This window comes from Oreochromis niloticus, linkage group LG1, assembly GCF_001858045.2.
Source record: "Oreochromis niloticus isolate F11D_XX linkage group LG1, O_niloticus_UMD_NMBU, whole genome shotgun sequence".
Lineage (NCBI taxonomy): Eukaryota > Metazoa > Chordata > Actinopteri > Cichliformes > Cichlidae > Oreochromis > Oreochromis niloticus.
In genome coordinates this window covers 10,379,423-10,402,585 of record NC_031965.2, presented here as the reverse complement: position 1 = coordinate 10,402,585, position 23,163 = coordinate 10,379,423, and the positions used below count along the sequence as shown (strand labels likewise).

General features: G+C 38.4%; 3 protein-coding genes across 9 annotated transcripts in view; 2 read left to right on the top strand and 1 right to left on the bottom strand.

Annotated features, from left to right (window-relative positions):
• Positions 1–7,019, top strand: part of LOC102075904 (cilia- and flagella-associated protein 70) — a 20,020-nt gene extending 13,001 nt beyond the window's left edge. For 2 of the 6 annotated variants that reach the window (XM_019352495.2, XM_005455712.4), the window contains exons 21-27: positions 230–357; positions 748–900; positions 2,753–2,914; positions 3,154–3,243; positions 3,539–3,640; positions 6,294–6,341; positions 6,727–7,018. In XM_019352495.2, coding sequence (XP_019208040.1) covers positions 230–357; positions 748–900; positions 2,753–2,914; positions 3,154–3,243; positions 3,539–3,640; positions 6,294–6,341; positions 6,727–6,837 — 794 coding nt within the window. In that variant the 3' untranslated portion in view covers positions 6,838–7,018. Of the gene's footprint in view, positions 1–229; positions 358–747; positions 901–2,752; positions 2,915–3,153; positions 3,244–3,515; positions 3,641–4,551; positions 5,276–6,293; positions 6,342–6,726 lie in introns of those variants that run through there. The other 4 variants (XR_266623.2, XM_005455709.4, XR_266624.3 and 1 more) reach the window with 4 other exon arrangements.
• Positions 6,875–17,038, bottom strand: LOC100694705 (transmembrane protein 138). Of its 2 annotated transcripts, none has more exons than XM_025901372.1 (6): positions 14,839–17,038; positions 11,210–11,346; positions 9,268–9,845; positions 8,894–9,065; positions 8,490–8,565; positions 6,875–7,636 (listed from the first exon to the last, which is right to left on the bottom strand). In XM_025901372.1, the coding sequence occupies exons 4-6, from the start codon at positions 9,017–9,019 to the stop codon at positions 7,524–7,526; spliced, it is 315 nt and encodes a 104-aa protein (XP_025757157.1). In that variant the 5' UTR covers positions 9,020–9,065; positions 9,268–9,845; positions 11,210–11,346; positions 14,839–17,038; the 3' UTR covers positions 6,875–7,523. The 2 variants fall into 2 exon arrangements, with proteins under 2 accessions (XP_025757157.1, XP_025757127.1); XM_025901342.1 differs by lacking the exon at positions 14,839–17,038 and adding an exon at positions 12,062–12,414.
• Positions 12,775–23,163, top strand: part of LOC100701934 (CD151 antigen) — a 22,980-nt gene continuing 12,591 nt past the window's right edge. The window contains exons 1-3 of the mRNA XM_003450792.5: positions 12,775–12,959; positions 17,050–17,134; positions 20,720–20,911. Coding sequence (XP_003450840.1) covers positions 17,051–17,134; positions 20,720–20,911 — 276 coding nt within the window. The 5' untranslated portion in view covers positions 12,775–12,959; position 17,050. The remainder of the gene's footprint in view (positions 12,960–17,049; positions 17,135–20,719; positions 20,912–23,163) is intronic.

Sequence of the window (23,163 nt, the reverse complement as noted above, 5' to 3'; positions counted from 1 at the left end):
TCTGTATATACAAGACAGTGTCAAGTGCAATAATGCCAGTCTATGCATTAGTTCAACCCATTCTGTTCCCATGAGCCCCATCTCCCTGTCAAGGAACCACTTTCGTTACTATTCTGTCTGCTGAGGCTCTCATGCACTTCAGCCCAAAGGGCATATGGCAGAAGAAACTAAACCCCTGGAGTAACTGGTGTTACCTGACTGTGTAGCTTTATTTTTCTCCTTTTCCCAGAACTTGTTGACCAGGATTCAGAGATGCACAAAGAAGAGCCTCCAGCACCGAGTGTCAGCTTGAAATCAGCTCCTGCTACTATTTACACACAGACCATCCAATTCCTGCTGCAGAACAATGCACTGCAGGTAAAACATACCCAGCGTGTTGGGTTGTACAGCACTGTGTTAACCTGACCATCGGTTTATTCTGTTACCGCATAAAAAGGGGCATATTAAATATAGCAATCTGCAATTTCAAATGACACTTGGTTTTAGAAACATGTGTTACTGATATGTGTTTTATGAAAGTATGATAGCATCAGTTGCAGTTTATCATTTTGAAAAAATATTTGATTTTTCTATGTATTTATATTTTTACATATTTTTTAAAAAGTCTATATGTATTATGTAAACTAATATCGGGAACAATACATGTGTAATTTTAAAAGCTCTGAGCAGTAATGTTTGAACAAAAATAAAACAAATAAAAAAAGCAATAGCAGAAATCGTTCAGAGATGACTGTTTTCTGTTGTCAGATGGCAGAAGTCGCTCTATCCCAGGAGCTCCTATGTTCAGATGGCGGCCGCAGTGCTTTCTACTTCCTTCATCTGGCCCAGTTGCAGCTGCTCAAAGCAGACTACTGCAGTGCTGCTGCCAGCCTCAAAGAGGCACTGTCCAGCTTAGATCAGGTACTTCCACACTACCTCTGGCTGCAACACGAGTATGGACTGGGTGAGGAATATTACATGAGTGTTCAACTACTCTGTGCTGGAGATTGCATGTAGGGCATTACTTGTCCAGGAAGCATTTGGTGCTCTGTTTGTAAAGTGTGAAACCTGCAATTTGTCGTCTAATTTATCATTCTATTCTTTTTTATTGTCACCAAACACCAAACAAACGAATAATAAATAAATAGATTTGTTATTTTTATATTTTCAAGGTGCATATTTATCGTATATGACAAAGTAATCAGTTACAGCCACTCTTAGCATTACTTTTTTTTTTTACTTTTAAGCTACCACAGGACCTCAAAATGGCCAACATTTATTTGTCAGCCTAATTAAACAGATGTTGGCCTTGGATGCAAACCAGTGCATAACACCCTCTGAGGTTCTCCATGATCCCTTTTTAAACCCTGGCCTCTCAGAGAGTTCCCCCTGCACTGACATGAGTAACACAGGGGAACAAAACCTTATGGTCTCTCAGCAGCCTTCAAGTTGGAAAAGAGAAAGATCACACAGAAACAATCTCCAGCATTGCTTCTTTGACCTCGGACAAAAGTGACAAAAACGCAAACAGGGATTGGAAAAGGCCATTAACAGCAAATTACACTGCAAGAATTAATTAAGTTGCTCTTGTATCACTTTGGCTTTTTTTTTTTTTTAAATTTTCACTCCCCCCACCCCAACCAATCACAGCAGATGCCTGTCCCTCCCTGAGCCTGGTTCTGTCGGAGGGTTCTTCCTCTTTGAAGGGAGTTTTTCCTCCCCACTGTCGCTAATTGCTTGCTCATAGGGAATCATCTGATTGTTGGGGTGGTCAAAACTCCAGGGGAACTAGCAATTCTTGTGAAAATTTAAAAAAAAAAAGCCTAAAAAAATAAAAACAACCTATGAATATTGTCTTGAACTTGGGCACAATTTTGCTTAAAATCCATAAAGTAATCTCTGTGTCAAGTTCTTACCAATATTCAAAGCGGAGCAGCGGACAACTTACCATCACATCAGTCCTTCAATCAGACCTAATTCGATACAAATTTGAAATAAATTGGATGTTTATTTAAAAAAACAGCTTTAAGCATCAGCTAATTTTCATTTGTAATTCCTCTTAAATATAGTGCTGCCCTTTAGCTTCCTAGTAGACATACCTTTGTTATAAATGTGAAACTCCTCTTGGTTTTTATTTTTTTTAGAAAAGTTGAGCTCCTACCTTGAAGTCAAGATCCCTGAGATTTAAACCTTAAAGAGATTTTCAGCAGATGCAACTATGGTATTGATTTGAAAATTCTACGTTGCCTCGTTCTTGAGTTATTGCATTCACAAACTTGGGTGTCCACTGCGCCCCGCCATATACCAAACTCAAAAGATTAAGAGGTTTTTTTTTTTTAGTTTACAACACACAAATAAGAAAAATAGGAACACTATTGTCATTTTTGACAACATTATTTTGATGTTATCTAATGCAGTGTAAAAATAAATAAATAAATTGATAACTGGCACTGAGTCTTTTGTGTAAACACAGTCTGTGTCAACACACAGGGGAACACTGAGACTTCATAAGATTTTCACTGTGTTTGTCTAATTCAGCCACAACTTTCAGATTTTTCACATAACAAGCAGCACGGATTTTGTCCCTCGTCATTTCAGCTGGAAGCACTTTATAAGGTGGTCTTTCACGTGAACATTGATATTGCTAATCCTGGAACCCTGGGCAGTTCATATAATAAGTTTCATCCAGACTGAGAAATGTGTCTAGAAGAAGCATTCATCAAGCATCTCTGCTGAGTATTGACCCAAAGAGTGTTGCCCACTTTCTCTCCAGGATCCTGATGCATGGGCTTGGAATGGTCACTGTCACTATCTACGAGGGGAGTTCCATGAGGCTGAGGAGAGCTACGAGTGGAGCTTCAAATTCCAGCAGAAGCCATCAGACTCTCATATTGTCTTACTCCGCCTGGGATCCAGCTACTTTATGCAGGAGAAGGTCAGATATTGAGACAGGCCTCACTGTCTGATCAGTCAGACAGTTACTCATGTGTACTGGGTCTGCTAGCATCTGTTCACTGTGTGAGAGTTTACCTCATGCATTTTTCAAGAAAGAAACAAAATGGACCAGCCACATGTCTTGGAAAATAACAGAAAAACTCAAATGTGACTTAAAACATCTCATGTGAAACCACAAAGTTATACAGTGTAACTCTGTCTTATTTTTTTAACTCTCAGTTTCAGGAAGCCAAAGTTGTGTACCTGCAGGCCTGTGAACAGTCTCCATCCTGCCTGACCTGGCTAGGCCTGGGCAGTGCATGTTACCGGGTAAAACTCTTACCTTCAGAATATTGCTGGGAATTATCTTAATTAAACTCAAAAAAGCTTCTATGTTGTGGCCTCAGAATCCTTTTTTTATATGGAAAATAAAATAAAATTGTAAAGCCTGTGATTCCACTCAGTGTATGGTTCAAGGTTTTAAGTACACTCCTCTTTCTATTGTTAAAAGAAATGGTACTTTCGAAATACTAGCTTAAAAGAATAGTTGGGAGCCCTACTTTGTGTTTGTTTTGAACGGAAGTCACCCTTTGTTGTTTCAGTGGGCATTTCTGTGTCTGTTTAGTTGGAGGAGTTTTGTACAGCTGAGGAAGCTTTGACTGAGGCCAACCATTTGGACAACCAGAATGCAGAGGTCTGGGCTTACCTGTCTCTCATTTGCCTCAAGGTGAGTGATGATAAAACACTAGTAATGTCATTATTAATGTGCTCTGTTGTCTGTATTTCAAGATAATCTCGCACACAGTGGCCTGACACATCCCCTTTTATGAAGTCTACAAAACAGCGTATCTTTGTTAGAAATTAAAAAACAAGCTACAGGAGTCAGAAGAGCTGACTGGTTAGGGTTATGATAAGAACTGTCAGTTTAAGCTTTGGAAGAAATGACTCTTCAGGATGAGGGATGGGTTCAGAGTAAAAAGCCCTAACCTCCATAGAATCTAACACCAACATCCATCCTTTTGTCCTTTGGTAAAGCCAATTTTTTAGTCACTGACCACACTTAAATGAGACACCAATTAATTTGGGAAAAGCTTGTGCAAGTAGACGCTGCATGTCGATCAATGTGATAAATGGCTAAAATCACTTCAGGAATGCAGACTTTGAAGTAGGACATTTTGATTAGTATCAATTAATATTAGTGACTAACTGTAACTGTTTCATTTTAATTGAGCTCTCTTTTAACCTTGACACCTTGTCTTCTGGACATGTGAAGTACTCACAACATATTACTGACTCTGTGATACAAAAATCTGCAGAAATCAGTAGTCTGATTGTGACTAATGGCATGGAACTGAGTTCTGCTTCCTTCGATTCACAGTGTTTAAAGATCCTGGACAAAGTGGCACCTTCTAAAATTAGAAAAGACAGCATCGTTAAATCATCTCCTTGGATCACTAAATCTATTTGCAGTTTTAGTTGGCTTTGCCTTAAAACTGAGCGCCTGTGGGAAAACCACAAAACATCAGGTTCACAATCTTCGTTTGAAGATTGTGAACTTTTCCTATTTACAATAGGAAAAAGGAATGCCAAGGTTCTGTTTGACACTGTGAATAACATTGTTTCTCCTCCAACACCAAGTACACCAGCTTTTTCAGAGAAGGACTACAATGAATTTAAAAAAAATGCCAAGGTAAGATCAGTGGTCAAAGTTAAAATACAACTCTCATAGATCGCCCTTTTGATCATAAACTCTCACACATCTCAAAATTGTAGAATCTTTTCATCCACTTTCTTTAGCTTATGTATCTCAAAAACTACTCGAAATTAAACCCTCAGCAAGCCCGGCCAAAGTTTTTGACTCCATTTGGCCCTCTGTGGGCCCTCTGTGGTCACTTTGATAAATTGTTCTTTGTTGTCAGGCTGTGTCCTAGAGTTCTTTAAACAGGAGGTTATCCAACCAGGTTTGAAAAAGCCAGATCTGGACCTTACACGAACCACCAGCTGTAGACCTGTTTCAAAACTTCCTAAATTGCTAAAGTATTATGAAAAGAAAAAAGAAAAGGTTGTTGGGACAGGAAGGTGTTGGAGAAGCACTACACTCTTGATTACGTTCAGTCTGGTTTTAGGACTCCACAGCTCTCCTTAAAGTTTCAGTCTTTGGATGGCTGCAGATAAGGGTGGTTGCTCAGCCAGCCCTTGGTTTGCCTGACCTTATCTCAGCCTTTGAAATGTCAAATCGCCATCAAATCTTAGTCCAGTGGTTCTTAGCCTTGTTGGAGGTACCGAACCCCACCAGTTTCATATGCGCATTCACTGAACCCCTCTTTAGTGAAAAATAAAATATGATTTTTTTCAAATTCAAGACATAGATATGTTTTTTACTGGTGCACAAAATGAGCGGTGCATGTCACGTCGGAGGCTCTGCCGAACCCCTGAGACCGACTCACCGAACCCCTAGGGTTCGATCGAACCCAGGTTAAGAACCCCTGTCTTAGTCCAACAGTTAAACTACATGGTAGGGATCTCTGGCCCTTTCTTAGAGTGGATCAATTTGTTTCTTGCTTACAAAAAACTTTTGGCCTAATTGGGGAATTTTTGGTTTGTAATGGCTGTATTTCTATGTGGCATTCTGGTTTAAGTCCCTTGTTATGGGGCTGAGATAGGCGGTCAGGGGTTCAAATCCATCGAATGGCTACCCTGAGGTACCCTTGAGCAAGGTACTGTCTCTACACACTGTTTCCCGGGTGCTGGATTGGTAGCTGCCCACTACTGAGGATGCTCGTTGATGCCTTTATCTCCACCTGGCTAGACTATTGCAATGCTTTGCTTTTGTGTCTATTTAAAGCATCTATTAATTGCTTCCAGTCTGTCCATAATGTTGCTTCAGCACTTTTAACTCAAACTCTTAAATTCAGTCATTGTTGATTGATAGTTCAAAATCTTGATTCTTACTTTTGTGACCTTACAAGATGAGGCCCCTAGTTATATCATCAATCTTTTCAATCTTGTCTGCAGATAAAGGTCTTCTTGTGATTCCCATGCCCGTATGAAAACTAAGAAGGATTTTGCTTTCCAGACTTTAGTGCCAAAACTGTGGAACAGCTTATCGTGTTTGCTGCACACCGTTGACTTTGTAGCATCCTTTAAAAAACTGCTTAAATGCATCTATTCAGACCATTTACCATTTTGGTAAAATGTTTGTGTTGTGTGTTGTGTTTCTTGATTCAGGTGTGTTCATTTGACTGTATTTTAAATATTTGTGTAAAGCACTTGTCTTAAAAAGGAGTATACAAATAAACTTTACTTACTTACATAACTAATCACAGATTCAATTTTTCATGGTCTGCAACTCAGTTAACACTGATGAACTTTTTTTTCAGTCTGGCAAAACGGAGGACGCAGAGAAGTTTTATAAATATGCAATACGGGTGAGTTTGGCTGTTGTTTTTGTCAGTCTCTGTGAATTTAACAGTTAGTGATTTACTATTAATTTACTATTAATTATCCATGTTTTGAAATCTATGTCATGTAGTCATTTTTTAAAGAAAAAGTAAACATGCAACATCAATACTGAATATAAAACATAACAAAAACAGCTTCTCTGTGAGTTCTTTGTAGCATTTGATTACTAAGGATATAGATTTCCTGTTGTCCTTGATTTTCTCATAAATTACGTTAGAGCCCTGTAATCCTTTATTTTGTCACAGTGAATCAATTTTACTAACATTGCATCCTCTTATCTAAGATGAATTTTACATTAAGATGCTGGTTTCTTGAAAAAAATAAAGTTTTCTGTTTTCTCGGTATCCACAGTTCAACCTACAGATGGAGTCACTCCACAAAGAGTTTAACGAGTTGAAGAATCAGCTCCGCTTCCATCATCTGGAGTCGTGCTTTGAAAGAAGCACCAAAGGAAAAGAATAAATCATATGTCCAAGTATGTACACATAATATCTCAATGACCAGTATTTGAAACAACATTTTATTGGGTTTTCAGCATGTGTACTGTATGAAAATTAAATACAGAGAGTTCAGATGTACATGATGACTTTTATCTTCACCGTCTGTGAAATCTGTAACCGGTTGAGCCATAAAAGTTAAACTCTGATCAATATCAACATAACAAACACAGTTAAAGCAACACCATAATCTCAAATGTATATAAAACAATTGCAATATAGTGTTTTTTTTTTTGTTTAAATACAAAAACAAAGAAAAGAAAGGAGGCTATATGGTGACTGGTACCAGCAGGATATAAAACATTTACTACTTCACATTTGATGTCATTCTTTTGTTATCATTTATGCAGGAAAACAAGCCCTCGTGACACTTTGTGGTGTTTTTGTTCTGAAACACGTTTCTAAATTTTGGCACAATCCTCTCTGCGTTGAAAGGAAATGTTGTGAAATATTGTTTTGAGCTTGTCAAATAGTTCACGAAGGATGTGTTAGAATGGGCCCTGAATAAATTTCCTTTAAAACCAAATGGATTACAGTGACCAGTACTTTGTTTTGCATGGGTTTTCTTTGTAACATACTGTATTTTGGTCTTCTTTTAATGCCGTTTTTAAACTAGGCATCTGTGTGTTGGTGTGATCTGTTTTAGAGAGATCATTGTCTGACCCGTGAAAACATATCTCTCAGCCACGGTGAATCCTCATAGAGGCGAGGGTCACCCAGATACTCTGAGGTCCTCTTGTAGAAGTAGTAGTACAGCACAGAAGCTGCAAACAGGAAATCATGTTAGGAGGCTTTAACATATACAGATATTTAATTTACAAATGTCTGTAAATTTGAAACATGACTGGTGTGAATGTAGATTTTCATATCTATTTTGAAATTTGGACTGCCAAGTTTAGAGATCAGTGACTCTTTTGTAATGACTTTGCACAGTTATCAAAGTTATTCAAGAAATTTCTGTGATTGCAAAATAAACAGGGAGAAAACTTGAAAATTCCCACCAGTGTTTAAAACTGAGTGAGGTAATGGCAGTGCTCACACACTGAGTAACTGTCTGGACAGGTCTTAAGTGGCAGACAAAGCAAAGACAACAAATAGCACATGACTCTTCTCATATGCAGATCACCTGCAGAGAGTAATGCCAGCTAGACAATGCAAGCTTTTATCCACTTATGAGCTTATACATGTATAAAAGTAGCACCCACATGGTGACGAGATGTGATGTCACTGCCTGGAAGAGTAACCAGTAACAACGGGCGACAGGTAAATGAAAAATAAAAAGGTGGGTGAAATGATCATACAGTTTACTTGGGCATTTATGGGGGGGGGGGGTTAAGCTTAAATCTGTACTGCTGTTTTGGACTGCTTCACCTGCTTGTACTGTAAATATTTCTCCCTTGAGGTGAAAATTCTCCACGTATTCTCTCCTGTCTCATTTGTAAAATCTAAATTTAATTATTCATTCAAAATGTAAACATTTTTTTACATGTTAATATGTATAATCAGATTATAGAGTGGAAAAATCCTAACCTTTTGTACTGTGTACTCTTCAGTGTTTACATGAAAACATTCAAAATGAAAAGAGGTACATTTGGTTGCATGAACTTGCTATCTTACCAGCTCTTTGAAACACAAAAAGCACCTGAAGACCTTCGGTCCAAATAAATCTGTTTGTATTTAACCAGCGCAGATTCTGAAAGGAATAGAAGGATGACAAAAAGGCCACTTTATGTTAAATTCAGAGATGTAAAGACTTTGTACGTTAGATAATTTAACAATTACAACCAGATTGATGAGAAATGCAAATGTTATTTTCTCAGTGTCATATAATGACACATTTTAACCAAGTTTTATTTTCTTTCTTTTTTTTTCTTTCTTATGATGTTTTTCTCTTGGCAGTTGTTAAAATCAAAATGAAAGCATTTTAAATGTCTGTAAGCTACTTAAAGTATCTCCCAAAAAAAGTGGCATAAAAACACGAATTTCCCAATCCGGCATTTTCGCCTTTTATACCGACGTACCATAAGCCAAGAATGGAGTATGATGCTGAAGGTCAAGTAAAGAGCAGATAGCATTAGCATGGTTCTAAACCGCTCCAGCAATATGGCAACCAGTCCAACCTGGAACACATAGGTGTTGAACAGCATCAACAGAATGATGATCAGGTTAAACAGGATGGCAATGTCCTGGATTCTGTTGAAGAAAAGGAAACAGTATAAGCAGCAGAAAAAACAATGATGAAAACAGGAAGAGCTTGTCAGCAGGATTATTGTCTTGTCTAAAATACATTTTACTTCAGCATTCCAAAAGATTCAGTGCGGATAAATTGAGAATTATTTCCCCCCCTTTAGCTAGAGGCTGCGTTAGGCTGAAACAGTGAAAAAGTTTGACGTACATGAAAAGTACCAGCTGCACAGCTGGCTCTGTCCTCAGCAGCTCACTGAAGGAGTTGACAAACAGGTCAAAGGAGAGCAGGCTGAGCTGGATCAGTAACACCAGAGAGTAGTTGCTGGTGTGGAGCGTCTCCGGCCCGAAGGCTGGGCGCCCGGGCGGACTGTGGTTCCACTGCGGATCCAAGGCTGCACTGCACCCTCACACACACACATACAAACATCAATCGAGTTCTTTTTTTTGTTACAGTTTTGGGGTCTCAGTAAGGCAGTCAAATATCTCCAATCTCAATTCCCCAAATGTAATTAAAGCATGACTGATGCCAAATGAAGCATATCTTGTTCAAATCAGTCCCGTTCACTGGGTAAAAATTGATGTCCTTTCAAAAGAGGAAACAGAGTCCAGTTTAGGGGTGAGCTGCCAGGAAGTCGACATGTCAGAAGTGCTGATTTTTATAGCTCCAACACCAGGAGGTGTGGTAGCACGGTACGTATTTGTTGTGGCTGAAACAGCAAGGGCTGTCTTGGGCTTCCATATCAAAACCGATGAGACCTCAGCACCGCAGTGAATGCAGCAGAGATCCTGTGGAAGGAGACAGATTAGTATTCTGCGATAACACTTCAGGGTACACGCACAAAAAAAAGGCCAGTCTCATTTTATAGAAAAGAACCCAAACATTGTGCAAATTGCCATTTAACTGCCGTACACTCCTTCAGCTGCTTCGTACTACAAAACATCTCCTGCCCCAGGTAAGTTACACTTTTATACCCTGGAGGGAGGGATACCTTGTTCAGAAGTGACAGTTTTATTAGGAGCCCACACTGCTCTAAGGCAGTCCCAGACTTCTGATGCCAGGAAAATATAAAATAACTGCTAAGTCAGTTCACATAAATGGGAAATGTGTTACATTTCTAGTGGTTTCTAGCTAAATTTGAAATACAGTTTAGACGTCTTCCACCTGCTTGTTGTCATTAGTTTTTATTGAGTGGACAATGTCCAAAGTGCTAATCAAAGCATGAGAAAAGGTGTTCTTTTTTTTCTTTTTTTTTTTTACATAGGTGTCTATTTAAATTAATAACACTTTTGAAATGATTGTGACATCAAATTTCACACCTACGAAAAAAATTCCAAAACAAATCAGAACTAATTAACTAATTGTTTGTCTTTAAGCAGCTTCTCTCTCAAAAGAGCCCCATTTTCTGATGACAGAAAAACAGATTCTGATTTATTCCTTCCCGGCACATTTTATCCATCACATTAGAAAAAAAGGAAACCAAACAAAACGTTGTTACTCGATTGTTGTAGAGAAACAGGTCCTTTCACTACTGTTGTCACCCCTCTGTGTATTTCTTAAGTAGGTACTTTAAAATCTTTGCCTGTGCCAGGATCACTATCCAGCAGGATCCTTCACACCGACACCAGGTTGATCCTCTTATGATCCCCGTATTTATGGCTTGGTACGGCCCTGGCAGGTGTGAGGAAGATTAGGACTATTTCTAAACCCTGAACCATCAACTACGAGGCTACTTCTTCTTGAAAGCTGTCCCACTAAGTTTCTAGGTTAGCAGCCCTACCTACTCCTTGGCAAAAACTGCTTTAGCAGTATGAACTAGAAAATAACAACATGTATTAAATGCAAAATGTGTTTTTTTTAAGCGGAGTGGACAATAGCATATATGGACTGTGAGCAACTTTTGTTAAACTCTATCAAAAAAGTATGTACGTCTCAGACATAAAGTTTTCCCTGTGTAAAGAAACGTGCTGTAAGTTAAAAAAGTCTTTGTTGTTGTTAGCGTTCTACCAGCTTGTAGTTCTTAGTACTGCAACACTTAATCTTCTTAGAAACACCAACAGCTTGTTGCTTTAGACAGAAACAACAGAAACAATGATATTCTTCAAGTTTCACAACATACGCTACTGACACTGGATCACAAACCAGCACAAACCTGCAAATAAAGGTGGGTTTCAGGGGCTGAAGAAGCATGCAACTCTCCAAACGACGCATGTGGCCACCATCAACACAGCATGCAGCAGATTGGCAGCTTTTGTCTGTCCTAGTAACAGGTCTGATCCCTCCAGCTCTCTAAAAGACAGGCGCAAAGGTTTAGTCATGTGTCACCAATCATGTTGAGTTTGTTTACACACAGCTTGTTGAGATTGTAATGATGAATAAAGCTGTGCAAGCGCAGTTAGATGCAACGTTAGTGATTACCTGTGATGAGTCTATGATTAATAGAGTGAAAAATGTTCCCAGTGACTGTGCCACATTTTCTTTTAATATGATTGCAGGTTCTTCAGCCACATGCAAGTGAATGATGATAGGATGATAGGTTACAAATGGATGCTGTGGGAGCTTTTTTCCCCTAGCTCTTTCAATCAAATTTCCATTCAAGATTACTGTAATGCTTCTGGGAAACATAATTAAAGTCAAGCAACTAGGAAACTGTTGTCATCTAGTGGTAAGTATGTATTACTGCATACACAGTGGCAAACCACAGAGAATCAGCAGAACAAGCTAGACTGAACTCAATATCAATTTGATGATGAAATAATAAATTAATGTACTTAATTTTAACATAATTGTTGATTTTTTGGGAAAAAAGAAGATTCAGACCAGGCTTTCTTTAGCTCCCACTTTGGATTTGGGAGACAGACACCCTCTCTACTTTTAAGATTGGACTTAAAACTTTTCTTTTTGATAAAGCATATAGTTAGGGCTGGATCAGGTGGTCCTGAATCCTCCCTTTGGCCCAGGCTACTGAAGGCTTCCCATCAGTTTGTGTTTCTTCTTAACTCACCTTTTTCCATTAACTGTGTGTTTATACACCACTCACAGCATGCCTTTTGCTCGGTCTTCCTTCCCTCGCCCCAACTGGTTGTGGCAGATTGCTGTTCCACCATGAGCTTGTTTCTGCTGGAGGTTTCTTCCTGTTAAAAGGGAGTTTTTCTTTCCCGCTGTAGCCGAGTGCTTGCTCAAAGGGTTGTTGGGGTTTTCTCTCTGTTATTGTAGGGTCTTTACAATGTAACTGTACTGACTGTTGTTGTGATTTGTGATCAAATAAAACTGAATTGAATGTTTTAAGGGTAGATTGCATGGAATCAATCATTATTACTAAATACTAATTTCAAATAGTAAAATATAATATATATATATTTTAGAAATTAGACACCAAATGACTTCTTCATAAGGCTGGTTAAGATATTGCCAAATGCGGGGCTACCTTAAGGAGTTTTAGAAAAAAAAAAAAGCCCAGATTGCTGTGTTTAATTTTACATTTGTTTCACGTTTTATCATTATATTAGAAATATAACCAAGTCTTATTTAATTATTCTTCAACTTTTTATCTTAGAGTATATTTCTGCGACTCAAATGTTTAGTCCCGCATTTTTAACAAGCCTTACACTTAGATCCCCAGATCCCGTCTTTCTCGGCTTCCCTCTTTCCTCCCTGTGACTGTCTGCTCTCATTACACAAAGCATCGCCCCGGGACGTGAAAAACCCAGTAAACGTGCAAGGTGGCCCGGGGTGGAGTCAGTACTCAGCAGCTTCAGCCTTACTGACTGCGTGAGCTCAGCGTTTTGATTCCCTGCCCTCTAGCTTCACTTCCATCTGAAAAACGTCTTTATCCTTGGAAAAGCCGTCCTTTAGAAATACCCACACATTTCTTTCGTCGATAGCAGCTAAAAGAACGGCAGGTAAGTAGAAACAGGAAGTAGTCTGCGTACAAAGGTTAGCGTATGCTGCGGTGCCGCAGTGGTCCGTTGAGGTGGTATCGCAATATTTTGTGAACTAAGCGAAAGGTTTAATTGCTTCATATGGAAGCTTGGCTTACATGCAAGCTTTTATTAAGATGATATAGCGTAAAAAAAGTAGGTCGTTTTGAAGGGAAAACATGGCTGTTTAAATCCCCAAAAGTTGATTCTGTTGATCTGGACGTAGCGTTTTCAGTCGGAGAATGGCTGTTTTAACATTTACAGCGGCAACGCAAAGGACAGTTTTATAAGTTTAGCGTTAGCTTACACTACAGCAACAAAAGAGATGTGTAACCTAAGTTAAAAACTACAGAAAAAAACATACAATATTGCTTTTATTTCATTTGTTTTATTTGAGTCCTGTCAGTGCTATTTAGCATAATGGAAGAAAAAAAACGCCAGCAACTTTAGATAGCTATTATAGACTTTTTAATAATCAGAAGACAACTTCACAGAGGTAGATTCTGTGGATTTTACGGATTAGCAGTTGTTAGTACACTTTTATGATTTGTAATAGATATGGTTAGCTAGGAGGACTTTTCCTTGTGGTCAATGGTACCTAACGTGGCTAATATGCTTTAATGGGCTTATATTGGTATTATCGCGAAGTTTTAGGTTTTCTATTTGATGTTGCGCTGATCCCAACGCAACATGACACTATCGCACAGCTATAACAGCTCAGTAATGAAGGATTTATGCTTATCGATCCCAGTTTGCACACATGCATTGTTAAACTACTGTGGTAAGCCGAACGTACAGTGCTGTGTGTGTCATCCAAAATGGGGCAGGGTTCCCCTTAAAAAGAGTTCAACTCTTTTTGACAAATAGATTAAGCCCAAACCAAAGTACATTTTGAAACATGTTTAGCTTCCCAAAACAGTGGGCCTCTGTTTTCATCAGTCGCAAGTAGGTTGCACGTAGGTCTTAAAATGTCCACAAACAGGTTGCTGTGTACATTATATGCTTTCATGGAAATGCTGGATGAGGCTGTAGCATTTTGGATGGAAAATTCTAAAATGTAGTTTTTGCATGTAAAGATAATTTAGAAGTAGCAACATTTTATAGGTATGACACTAGAAAGTGACACTAGAGTGATTTACAACAACAGCAACAAAAACAAATGAAGGTTACATATGGGAGATCTAACACGGACAGGCCTCACAAATCTTACAGTTTCCTTTCTCAGAACATTTCTCATCATATGTAAAGCTGTCAAATACAGTGATCAAATCTATGTTTAAAACTGGTGGTTGGTGCTTTATATACAAAACAAAACACTTGATCAACCTTCACTAACCTGCAACATATGTAGCACTTTAAAAAATCTGTACACTTATGTGGATGATAAAAAATCCTTTCTGGACCCGTTTCAAGTGTTTCACCACTGTAATCTCACACAGAGACAAGACTGCTGTTAGCTCATGGACACAGTTCATGATGAGTGTGTCAGACAGGTGGGACATGTTGGCTTTATTTACCAAGAGGTAGTCTTGTTTAATTTTCTGATGAGTAAAGACACCTCATCCTGAAACAAACCAAAGATGGCATGACACATAGCTGTGGAATTGTGCCCTCTGAAAGTAAACCTACTTCACAGAAGTGCTGTTTCTCCTGTAGTGCTTTTTTTTCCCATTTTAACAAGAAAGCTTTGAGACACTTAAACAGATGACTGCACCTCTTGGCTCAGCAGACTAATATCCAGCCCCGAAAAGTAAAAGGAGGAGTTGTCAGTTATGTCTTGTTTAAATTTAATTAACAGGAGCACACCAAGAGAGAGACCACCATAACAGATGGCCAACCAACAGAGACCAGACATACTCACTCATTCATGCACAGCCCATGTCTAAATTGACGGTAGTCTGCAGTATGTGGGGGTGGGAAAGCAGATGGGAGAGTCGGGAGGGAAAGAAGAGGAGGAGTGCAAGCCTGGGCCTGACTTGCAAGTTTGTAGCGTGAAAAAAAAGTGGATGGGAGATGTGGGAAACAAAGATTTACAGGGAAGCAGTATGTTGTTTTAGACAATGGGATCTATAAAACTTAACTTCAAACTTGGAGTTATAATGAGACTGCTCCCAGATGTTAATACAGTGTCTGTGTTTAAATATAGATGGGATCAAATTTAAAGAAAAAATGTAGCCATTAAGCACTAATGCAGGTTGATTTTCATTTGTAGTATCAGTAATAAGATTTATGAAATCCACTCTGTTTAAAACATTCATATAATATTAAACAAGTGTTGGATTCTGGTATCGGGCACTAAAGAACTAAGAAGCGGGTGGTTATAATTTGCAGCCTTTGGCTACTGCTCAGCTCCTACTCACTGCTTAGTCATGGATCTCTCTGCATATACATGTAATAACTCAGCTTGCTGATTCTGCCTACACTGCTGATCTGGTGCTCACTCCCCCGCATACTACATTGGCTTTGTAACAACTCATTTGTTAAAAGCCTGTTAAAATATTTTACTTCTTTTCTGTTTTATTTATATTGCACCAAATGACAACATAAGTCATCTCAGGGCACTTAAGATAGTAAGGTCAAGACCCTGCTTCACTTTTTAAGCAATCAGCACTTTTGGTTATCAGGAGATTTCCTCCCATTCTACTTTTGGAATGTCTAGGAGCCACAAGTAAGCCTGCACTCAGAGAGCAAAGTGCTCTGTTGGGATACGAGGTCTTTAAGACATGACCAAGCTTGATCATTAAGAAAGAGAAAATAAAATTTGGAGAAATCTGATCTCACTTGCTACTTCCCATCAGTACTTACTGCAGCATTTTGGTTACACTGGAGGCATTTCAGTGTACTGGAAGGCAACCTTGAGATTGTGAAATATATCAGCCCTAGCACAAAACCCTGTGAAACCTTATGATTAACTTTGCTATGTTTGTGTTTTGTTACTTTAACAGAAGAAATCTGGTAAATTTGTCTAACCATCAAGTCAAAGAGTGTGTTCCAGTCCCAGCACAGTTTAAAATGTAATCAGTGATGTGAAGTTCCTCTGGTCTTAGCTTCTTAGATTTTGATTGTCATATATGACGACACAATGTGTCAGTAATACTTTATATGGCAGCCAGAGTTTAAAATGATATTCTGACCTTAATCAAAGTAGTAACTTTGTGTTTTCAGTGTGTTACACAGAGAAAGATTGAAAAAATCATAATAAATTTAAAATAACTAGAAGGGAAAACATATGATAAAAGTATTAAGTTTTAAAATGTAATCAGATTCTAGCAGACATTATGTGAAGGGTTCACATAATGTCTCAAACCTGTGACCCTTTTGCCCATTTTCAGTGGCTTCCTGTGGTTCTGGCAAAAACTACATTAATATAACTTTAGAAATGAACATGAATGTTAACATTTTCATTTTTTTGTGTCTATACTTTCTTTAGCAATTCTTTACATTCTGCAGTTGTAAAAATACCCTATAATTAAATTAAAAAGAAGTTTTAATATTTTGTTACTACAATGTTCGTCATAGCACCTGGCACTTTATCTGCTTACTTGTTTATTCCAAAAACAAAAAAATGAAAGGTTGCCATGGAAAACAACAGTAAGCACATTTATTTGTTCACCACCAGTGCTGTTAGCTTACTGGTATGCTTCATCTCTTGTTGGTCTTTAACTTTTTTTTTCTCTCCATTGTTCTTCCCTTTTGTGGGCAGTAACTGCAGAGTAGTCACGTGTTAAAAGATTTATTGTAAGGCTCGAATATGTCCACATTGATTTCTTTCGGTTAAAAATTACACAAAAATGTCTTTTGATTCTAAAGGTTGCCAACCTGTGGCTTAGACAATAAATTTGCCCTGTTTTTTTAAAAAAAAGGTGTAAGATAACAAAAACGAATTTGTGTAATTGTAATAAATACGTTTTTATTTGTACTATAATCACGTTTGTAGTTATCAGGTGTATATGTGAAAGCTGAAGATTGTAGTGAAAGTGAGTACTTGTGTACTGACTGTATAAACAGAACTGAAAATGCTGTTCCGTTATGAAATCATTATAACTGACTGAAAATCTGCTGTCTCTTGTAGCATGGGGGTCTTTGAGGAGAAAAAGGAAACATGTGGGACCATCTGCCTGAAATACCTGCTGTTTGCTTTCAACTTTCTCTTTTGGGTAAGTTTCCATTCAAGCGACCTCGAGCCTGTGCTTAGGATTTAACTGTTTGCATTGAGCACAGATGCACGAATGCTTTGGACAGATTTTTTTTCTTATATCTGATATCACTGTGTTGGTGTTGTTCCTGCATCATCATAATAATGTTGGTCCAGGATCAATATTGCAACTGACCAGTCACGTAATTGTGATGTCATAGCTTTGTAGTGTGTTTAAGAAAAAAAGGAAAAAAAATGCATTTGTTTATACAAAACTCTCTTTTAGTAAGTATTTCAAGTGTTTTCTTTATAAATTTATGCAATATAAAAATATTTTATCAAGTCAGTTTTGCTGTTAGCCAAATTTAGGTTATTCATGTTAGTTTGCTAGTGATAGTTTGTTAATAGTATTAGCTAACTTCTTGCTAATGCTAACTGAATGCTCAGGCAGTGTCATTGGTCAGTTGCAGTGCTGACATCATTACGATGCAACACAATATCACAGCAAAGCCTGTAATAGATGCTGGTCCACTTTGTGGATGTCACGCTTTTCCTCTTGTAAGCGTGAAATGGACACGCATGTTCAAGTTGCAGTAAGCTGCAGTACCAGCAGAGGGCGATATTTTATTTCAAGCAACCACAAATACAGTCATGGGAAACCGTTTAAAGAGACATTACTAACACATTTATATGTAAATACATATCAGGCACCTAGCTTTATCATTTCTGGCATGCAAGAGGCCCAGAATGTACTTTATGCCTTCCTTGGTCACTACCATCTTCTTTGCTTTAAATATATTATCTCCCCCTGCTGGTACTGCACCTTAAGCATGTGTGACTGATACACCCTTCTGGTGGATTCTGGGTGGTGAGATGATGTGAGAATAACACCATCACAGGTGTAGTTTTTTCTTTTTCTTTGTGTCTTATACTGGAATTGGATAGATTTGGCTTAGCTGCTAATTTTGTTGACTTTAACAACATTCCCCCACAAATCAGGTGAGGGGAAATCACTAGAAAGCTAGTGAAACTAGTTTTCACACAAGCTTTAACAAACTAAAGCTGTAAGAGTCTCTCCTTTCACAGTAATATGCATACACACAGTATACCTTCATATTAACCAGCTTTTTTTGGTAATATGATATAAATAGGAGAAATTGGCTCGAAAACCCTCTCTGAGGATATTAACAAAACCTTCTTCATTCGGGCAGTAGATAAATGCCTGCTGCTATTCCAGTTCATGTAATCAAAGCCAAGCTGCATATTTTTACAGAGGACAAAGGCGATGCATTCAAAGCCTTATTTCCCTCAGACTTTCCAATGTCAAGAATGTGTTGCTCTGAACTCATCATCAGAATGCGTGAGTAAAATAAGAGTCAAACATCAGTGTGGCACCCTTACTGTCTGAACCCCACTCGTTCTTGGTGTGAAGTCACACTTGCAGCTCTGCCCATATGTGATAATCATCTGTCTGCCAAAGAATCAGATCTTTCTCAAATTGGCAGACAAATAGAGCATCTTCAGTGCCAGAGTTACAGCCGTGTGAATATTTCACACTAAACCAAATCATTTGAAATTTGCCTTGCAGTTATTTACATGGTCTCTGGTGGTTATTAAATCAGTTTGGAAAAAGGTATATAGCACCAGTCATTGCAGCCAGAAATATCTTGACTGAAGTTCAGACACCAAAATGAACACTTTGCCACACTATAAAACATTTCGCTAAATGGCAGCCGTCCATTTACCCCAGGAGTAACATATGGTCACAGTGTCTGGGTTTTTATTGAAGTGCGTGGTTTGATCAAATTTTGAAGAGAACCGAACACGCAGATTGAACTCAAATTGAGTAAAGAACAAAAAAAGGTAAATATTTTTAAATAAGATTAAGATTTACTCAGACATTGCAGGTTTTTCATAAAGTAAAAACACTGCAAGATCAGTTTGGGTTCTTTTAAGTGTTTTATTTTGACCTGGACCATTACATCTTTGGGGTTTTAGTTTTTACAGTTGTGACAGTGATGCAGTATTTTTAGGACACTCCCTGATTAAAAATAAGCAAAAATTTTACATTTCATGCATGAAAAGATTTGTTATTTGTATCATTTTGTGTTGTATATGACCTTTTAAATATCAAACATGTGCTACATATCCACAATATTTTAAATACAAACAAACAGACAAGTACAGTGCAGTAAGTTGCCCTTTAAACAAACCACTTCTTGGAGTAAATATTAAAAAGAAATGTAACATTTGGGCATCAGTGATAACTTAAACTAAAGCTTTGTTAAAGACAGGCAGAGGAAGCTGTGTTAAAGCTTCATATTTGTTCAGACTCTCTTGACTCTCAGATTCTTCACCTATTACCTCTTGCTGCCACTGGGGGTCACTAAAGTTTGCATTTCTTTTATACAGCTTTTGAATACAGAGAGGTAATAAACTAAAGAAAAACCTGAACCCTATAGCAAAGGGGTCCAGTGGACTTGATATGCTGTGCAGGGAATTTTGATGGCATAGTTTAGGCCAAACTGCCCAACCTTAAAAACGATGGTTCACTCTGAATCAATACAATCTACTGGTTGATTGCCACTAAAAGTAAACAGTACAAATAGATTACGAGTGGAGATTGAAGGCTGTTGTGCTACACCTTTGTTTGGTGTTTTACTGCCACTGTTTCTGGGAGTGGTTCTGTCTGACTCACTGTCTAGTTTCTGTGGCCATCATCCTCTCTTTTAAATTAAATCTAAATTAGGCAGGCAGTTAGATTGACTGCTCTGGCATGAAGACAGATTTCTGTTGCACTGCTGCACCATCTGCTGACTCGTCTTGCTAATATTGTATTGATTTAATTCTCCTCATATTCTCTTTAACTGTTAGCTCGGGTAATGCCGAAGATGTGAGACAATGGCGGTAGTTTCGTGCTGGGTTTAATGACTAATTCTCTTTAATTAATCAGGCAGTAAACCATATGGTTGCTTTAAAAATGTTTGAAATTGAAAATTGTTAAAGAAGTGCCACAGCTAATGATGGTTTTATTTGAATAAATCAGGCAATTATTTTTGACATTTAATGCGTAAAATGTTAATAACAGCAAACAAATGTCATTCACATTTCTCCGAGCCTGAGACTAGCCAAGAACTTCATTACTTTGCTTGTTTGGTCACCGTCCAAAAACAACTATAAATAACAAAGAAGCAGCAGTTCCTTAAATTAAAATCATTAAACAGTTAAAGTGCATGATTTAGTTTCAAATTCTTTCTGTCGAGAGACAATTGATCTATCGCGGGGGCTGAGTTTGTATTCTCTATAAACATGTCACCGTAGCACCACAACCCCAGCCTTCAGTTATCTCGCGACAGAAACTGATTCAGGTCTGGATCCTGTGTGGCAGCGGTGGGTCGTATTTTTCAGTTCACATTCAGCCGTTGACAGATATTAATTTTAGGCTCCTACTTTGTCACTCTGAAGCCGACTTGGGAGATTAATAATTGAAACCTTTTTTATCACTCTCAGCTTCAGTGTTGTTCAGTGTTCTGCACCACAGTCGTGGTTCTCGTTTCCCAGTCTGGCCGCTGGCAGAAACTGAACTCATCATGTGCTCTTCTCCCAGTTGGCAGGGGGCGTTGTGATGGCGGTGGGTGTTTGGACCTTGGTCCAGAAGAGCGACTACATCAGCCTTCTCTCCTCCAAGACCTACGCTGCCTCCGCCTACATACTGGTCCTGGCTGGAGTCATCGTCATGGTAACAGGCGTGCTGGGCTGCTGTGCCACCTTCAAGGAGCAGAAAAGGCTACTGAGAGTGGTAAGAGATCACGTCAAGGTAGAGAGACAAAACATACAAGTGTGAAAATATCACAGAGTAGAACAGTAACAGCTAAACTGTGCTGCATAAACAAAACCTGATAGGATGAAACAGGCTGTAAGTCATTTTGTATGTTCCTCCTACCATCATCCGTAATTAGAGTTCAACTTTCTTAGCCAACTGCACTTTACAGTATTAGCTCATAAACAATAAAAAAATAACATCATAAACTATAACTTGTTGGTCTGTTACTTAATGACTGGTCAGTTTATTACATTACAGCTAATATTGTTATAAACCTGGCTTGGTGTACAGAACAGGAAGGACATTCAGTTAACTATGAACAAAAGGCATCTTGAAGCATAGATATCAGTTCAAGAAGCAGATTGTGTAAATATGTATGCATGTACTATGACTCAGTATGTACAGTATGTACTATAAAGAAACCACCTCCATTTTTATAGCCACCATCAATGCTAAGCAGGAATAAAGAATTTGCATTCATACAGATTAGTTGCATGCTGTTGCATGCATGTTTCCCCTCTTTTTTGTGATTAGGAGTCATGAGTCAAAAAAGTCATTATTACACATATCATACTGAACACTTTTCTTAAAAGTAATGCAGTAATGTTCCCTAATTACTCCCAGGAAAAAGTCATTTGTTATACTAGTCATTACATGACTTTCATGTTACTCTGTAAAATAGCTTAAACACACTGTCTCATAATCAGCATTTAACAATATAAACCTGAGGCTACAACACAACACACCAACACAAATCCTTAATGAGGACACACATCTCTAAGATCTTTCTCTTAGTAGAAACAAGGTACATGAACAGGTAGAAAGTGAGGCTGCAGCCTGATGGGTCATCAGTTTGTTACCTGTTGGAGTTAAGGGTCTGACTGCTGGGCTCGGCATTCACTCAGCTCTCATTGTGGGTTCTTGGCTAGCTTAGCGTTAGCATGTTGTCTTGGTAAATGCTTGTAAAGAAACGAGGTTGTGTTAGTAGCATAATGTGGCTGTTTCTGTCCTGGATACAGTTTTCCACTTTACTATTTATCTCATCCATTTGTGCAATAAAAATAAATGGCCATATTCATGCTCTAGACTGTGTCGCTATTTTCCTCCTCTGGCACGCAAACTGAAATCAATAGATTGTAGTGGAAGTGCAAGAACCCATAAGCGGGATCAATAAGCAGGCGGACTAACAATTCCAAGGAATTGGACTACTGGGAACCGGTTTTCTACAACCGGTTCTCGATTCCTCACCGTTAATCGTCTTGATAGAGAATCGAACAAAAGGCAGCCAGCATCTTTGCACTTTTAATGCCCTTAAAGAAGCCTGGAGAACTATACCTGAAGATCACTGTTTCCAAAAAAATGTGGTCTTAACACATGTCTGTTTGCCTTATTCCATGTATATTTGCGAAATGCGACAATACAATGTAAAGGGGTAGTTCAAGACTTGTACACAGTACTATGCAGACAGACATACACACAGACGTGAGTAGTCGAGGTTGAGGTGTCAGCCTCAGTTGCATTCACTTCAGACCAAACAAACACTTGATGGGAGCGTGTGCCCATATTTGATTTGGCACACGTCGTCCTCAGACTCAGCACAGGGTTCTGCCAATAGAAACACCTGCATGGCACTAAAACCAGCTCAAAATAGAAACGCATAGAAACCCACTCTTGCAAAAACGCTCACTGTGCTCATCCAAACATTTCCACATGGTAAACTTATGCAAGCGCACCACTGTGGGCAGAGCTTAAATGTTTGTGTTACAAGCTTTGCCAGAACAGCTTTGCTTCATTGGCATAAGTCCACTTACTGTAAGTATTTTCTGTAGTACAAGAATAGCATTTCAAACAAAGTTATGTGTTATTAATGACATTCATTCTTTCCTCACAGGAAGCAGGAAAGGTATTGTTGTCTGCATAGCCTCATATGCCAGTAGGATGCTCATACGTTATCTTATTCTTGCATCTTATTAGTGTGCTAGTGATGAGCAGCACTGTTTGTAATGGCTAAAGTTACTGAAAAAGACTCCCTTTAATTTCCTATCTGGAAACAGCCAACTGAAAAATATTCAGTCACATGCAAGTGGAATTACGATCTAGTTGAATGGAAAAACAAGATTAGTTACCTCATCAAGATTGGTATCTTGATGATTAGGAAAGTTTTTTGTTGAGTATAATTGATTTGGAGCTTTCTGTTGCTTTTGTCCTTATTGAATTTTGAAGAACAA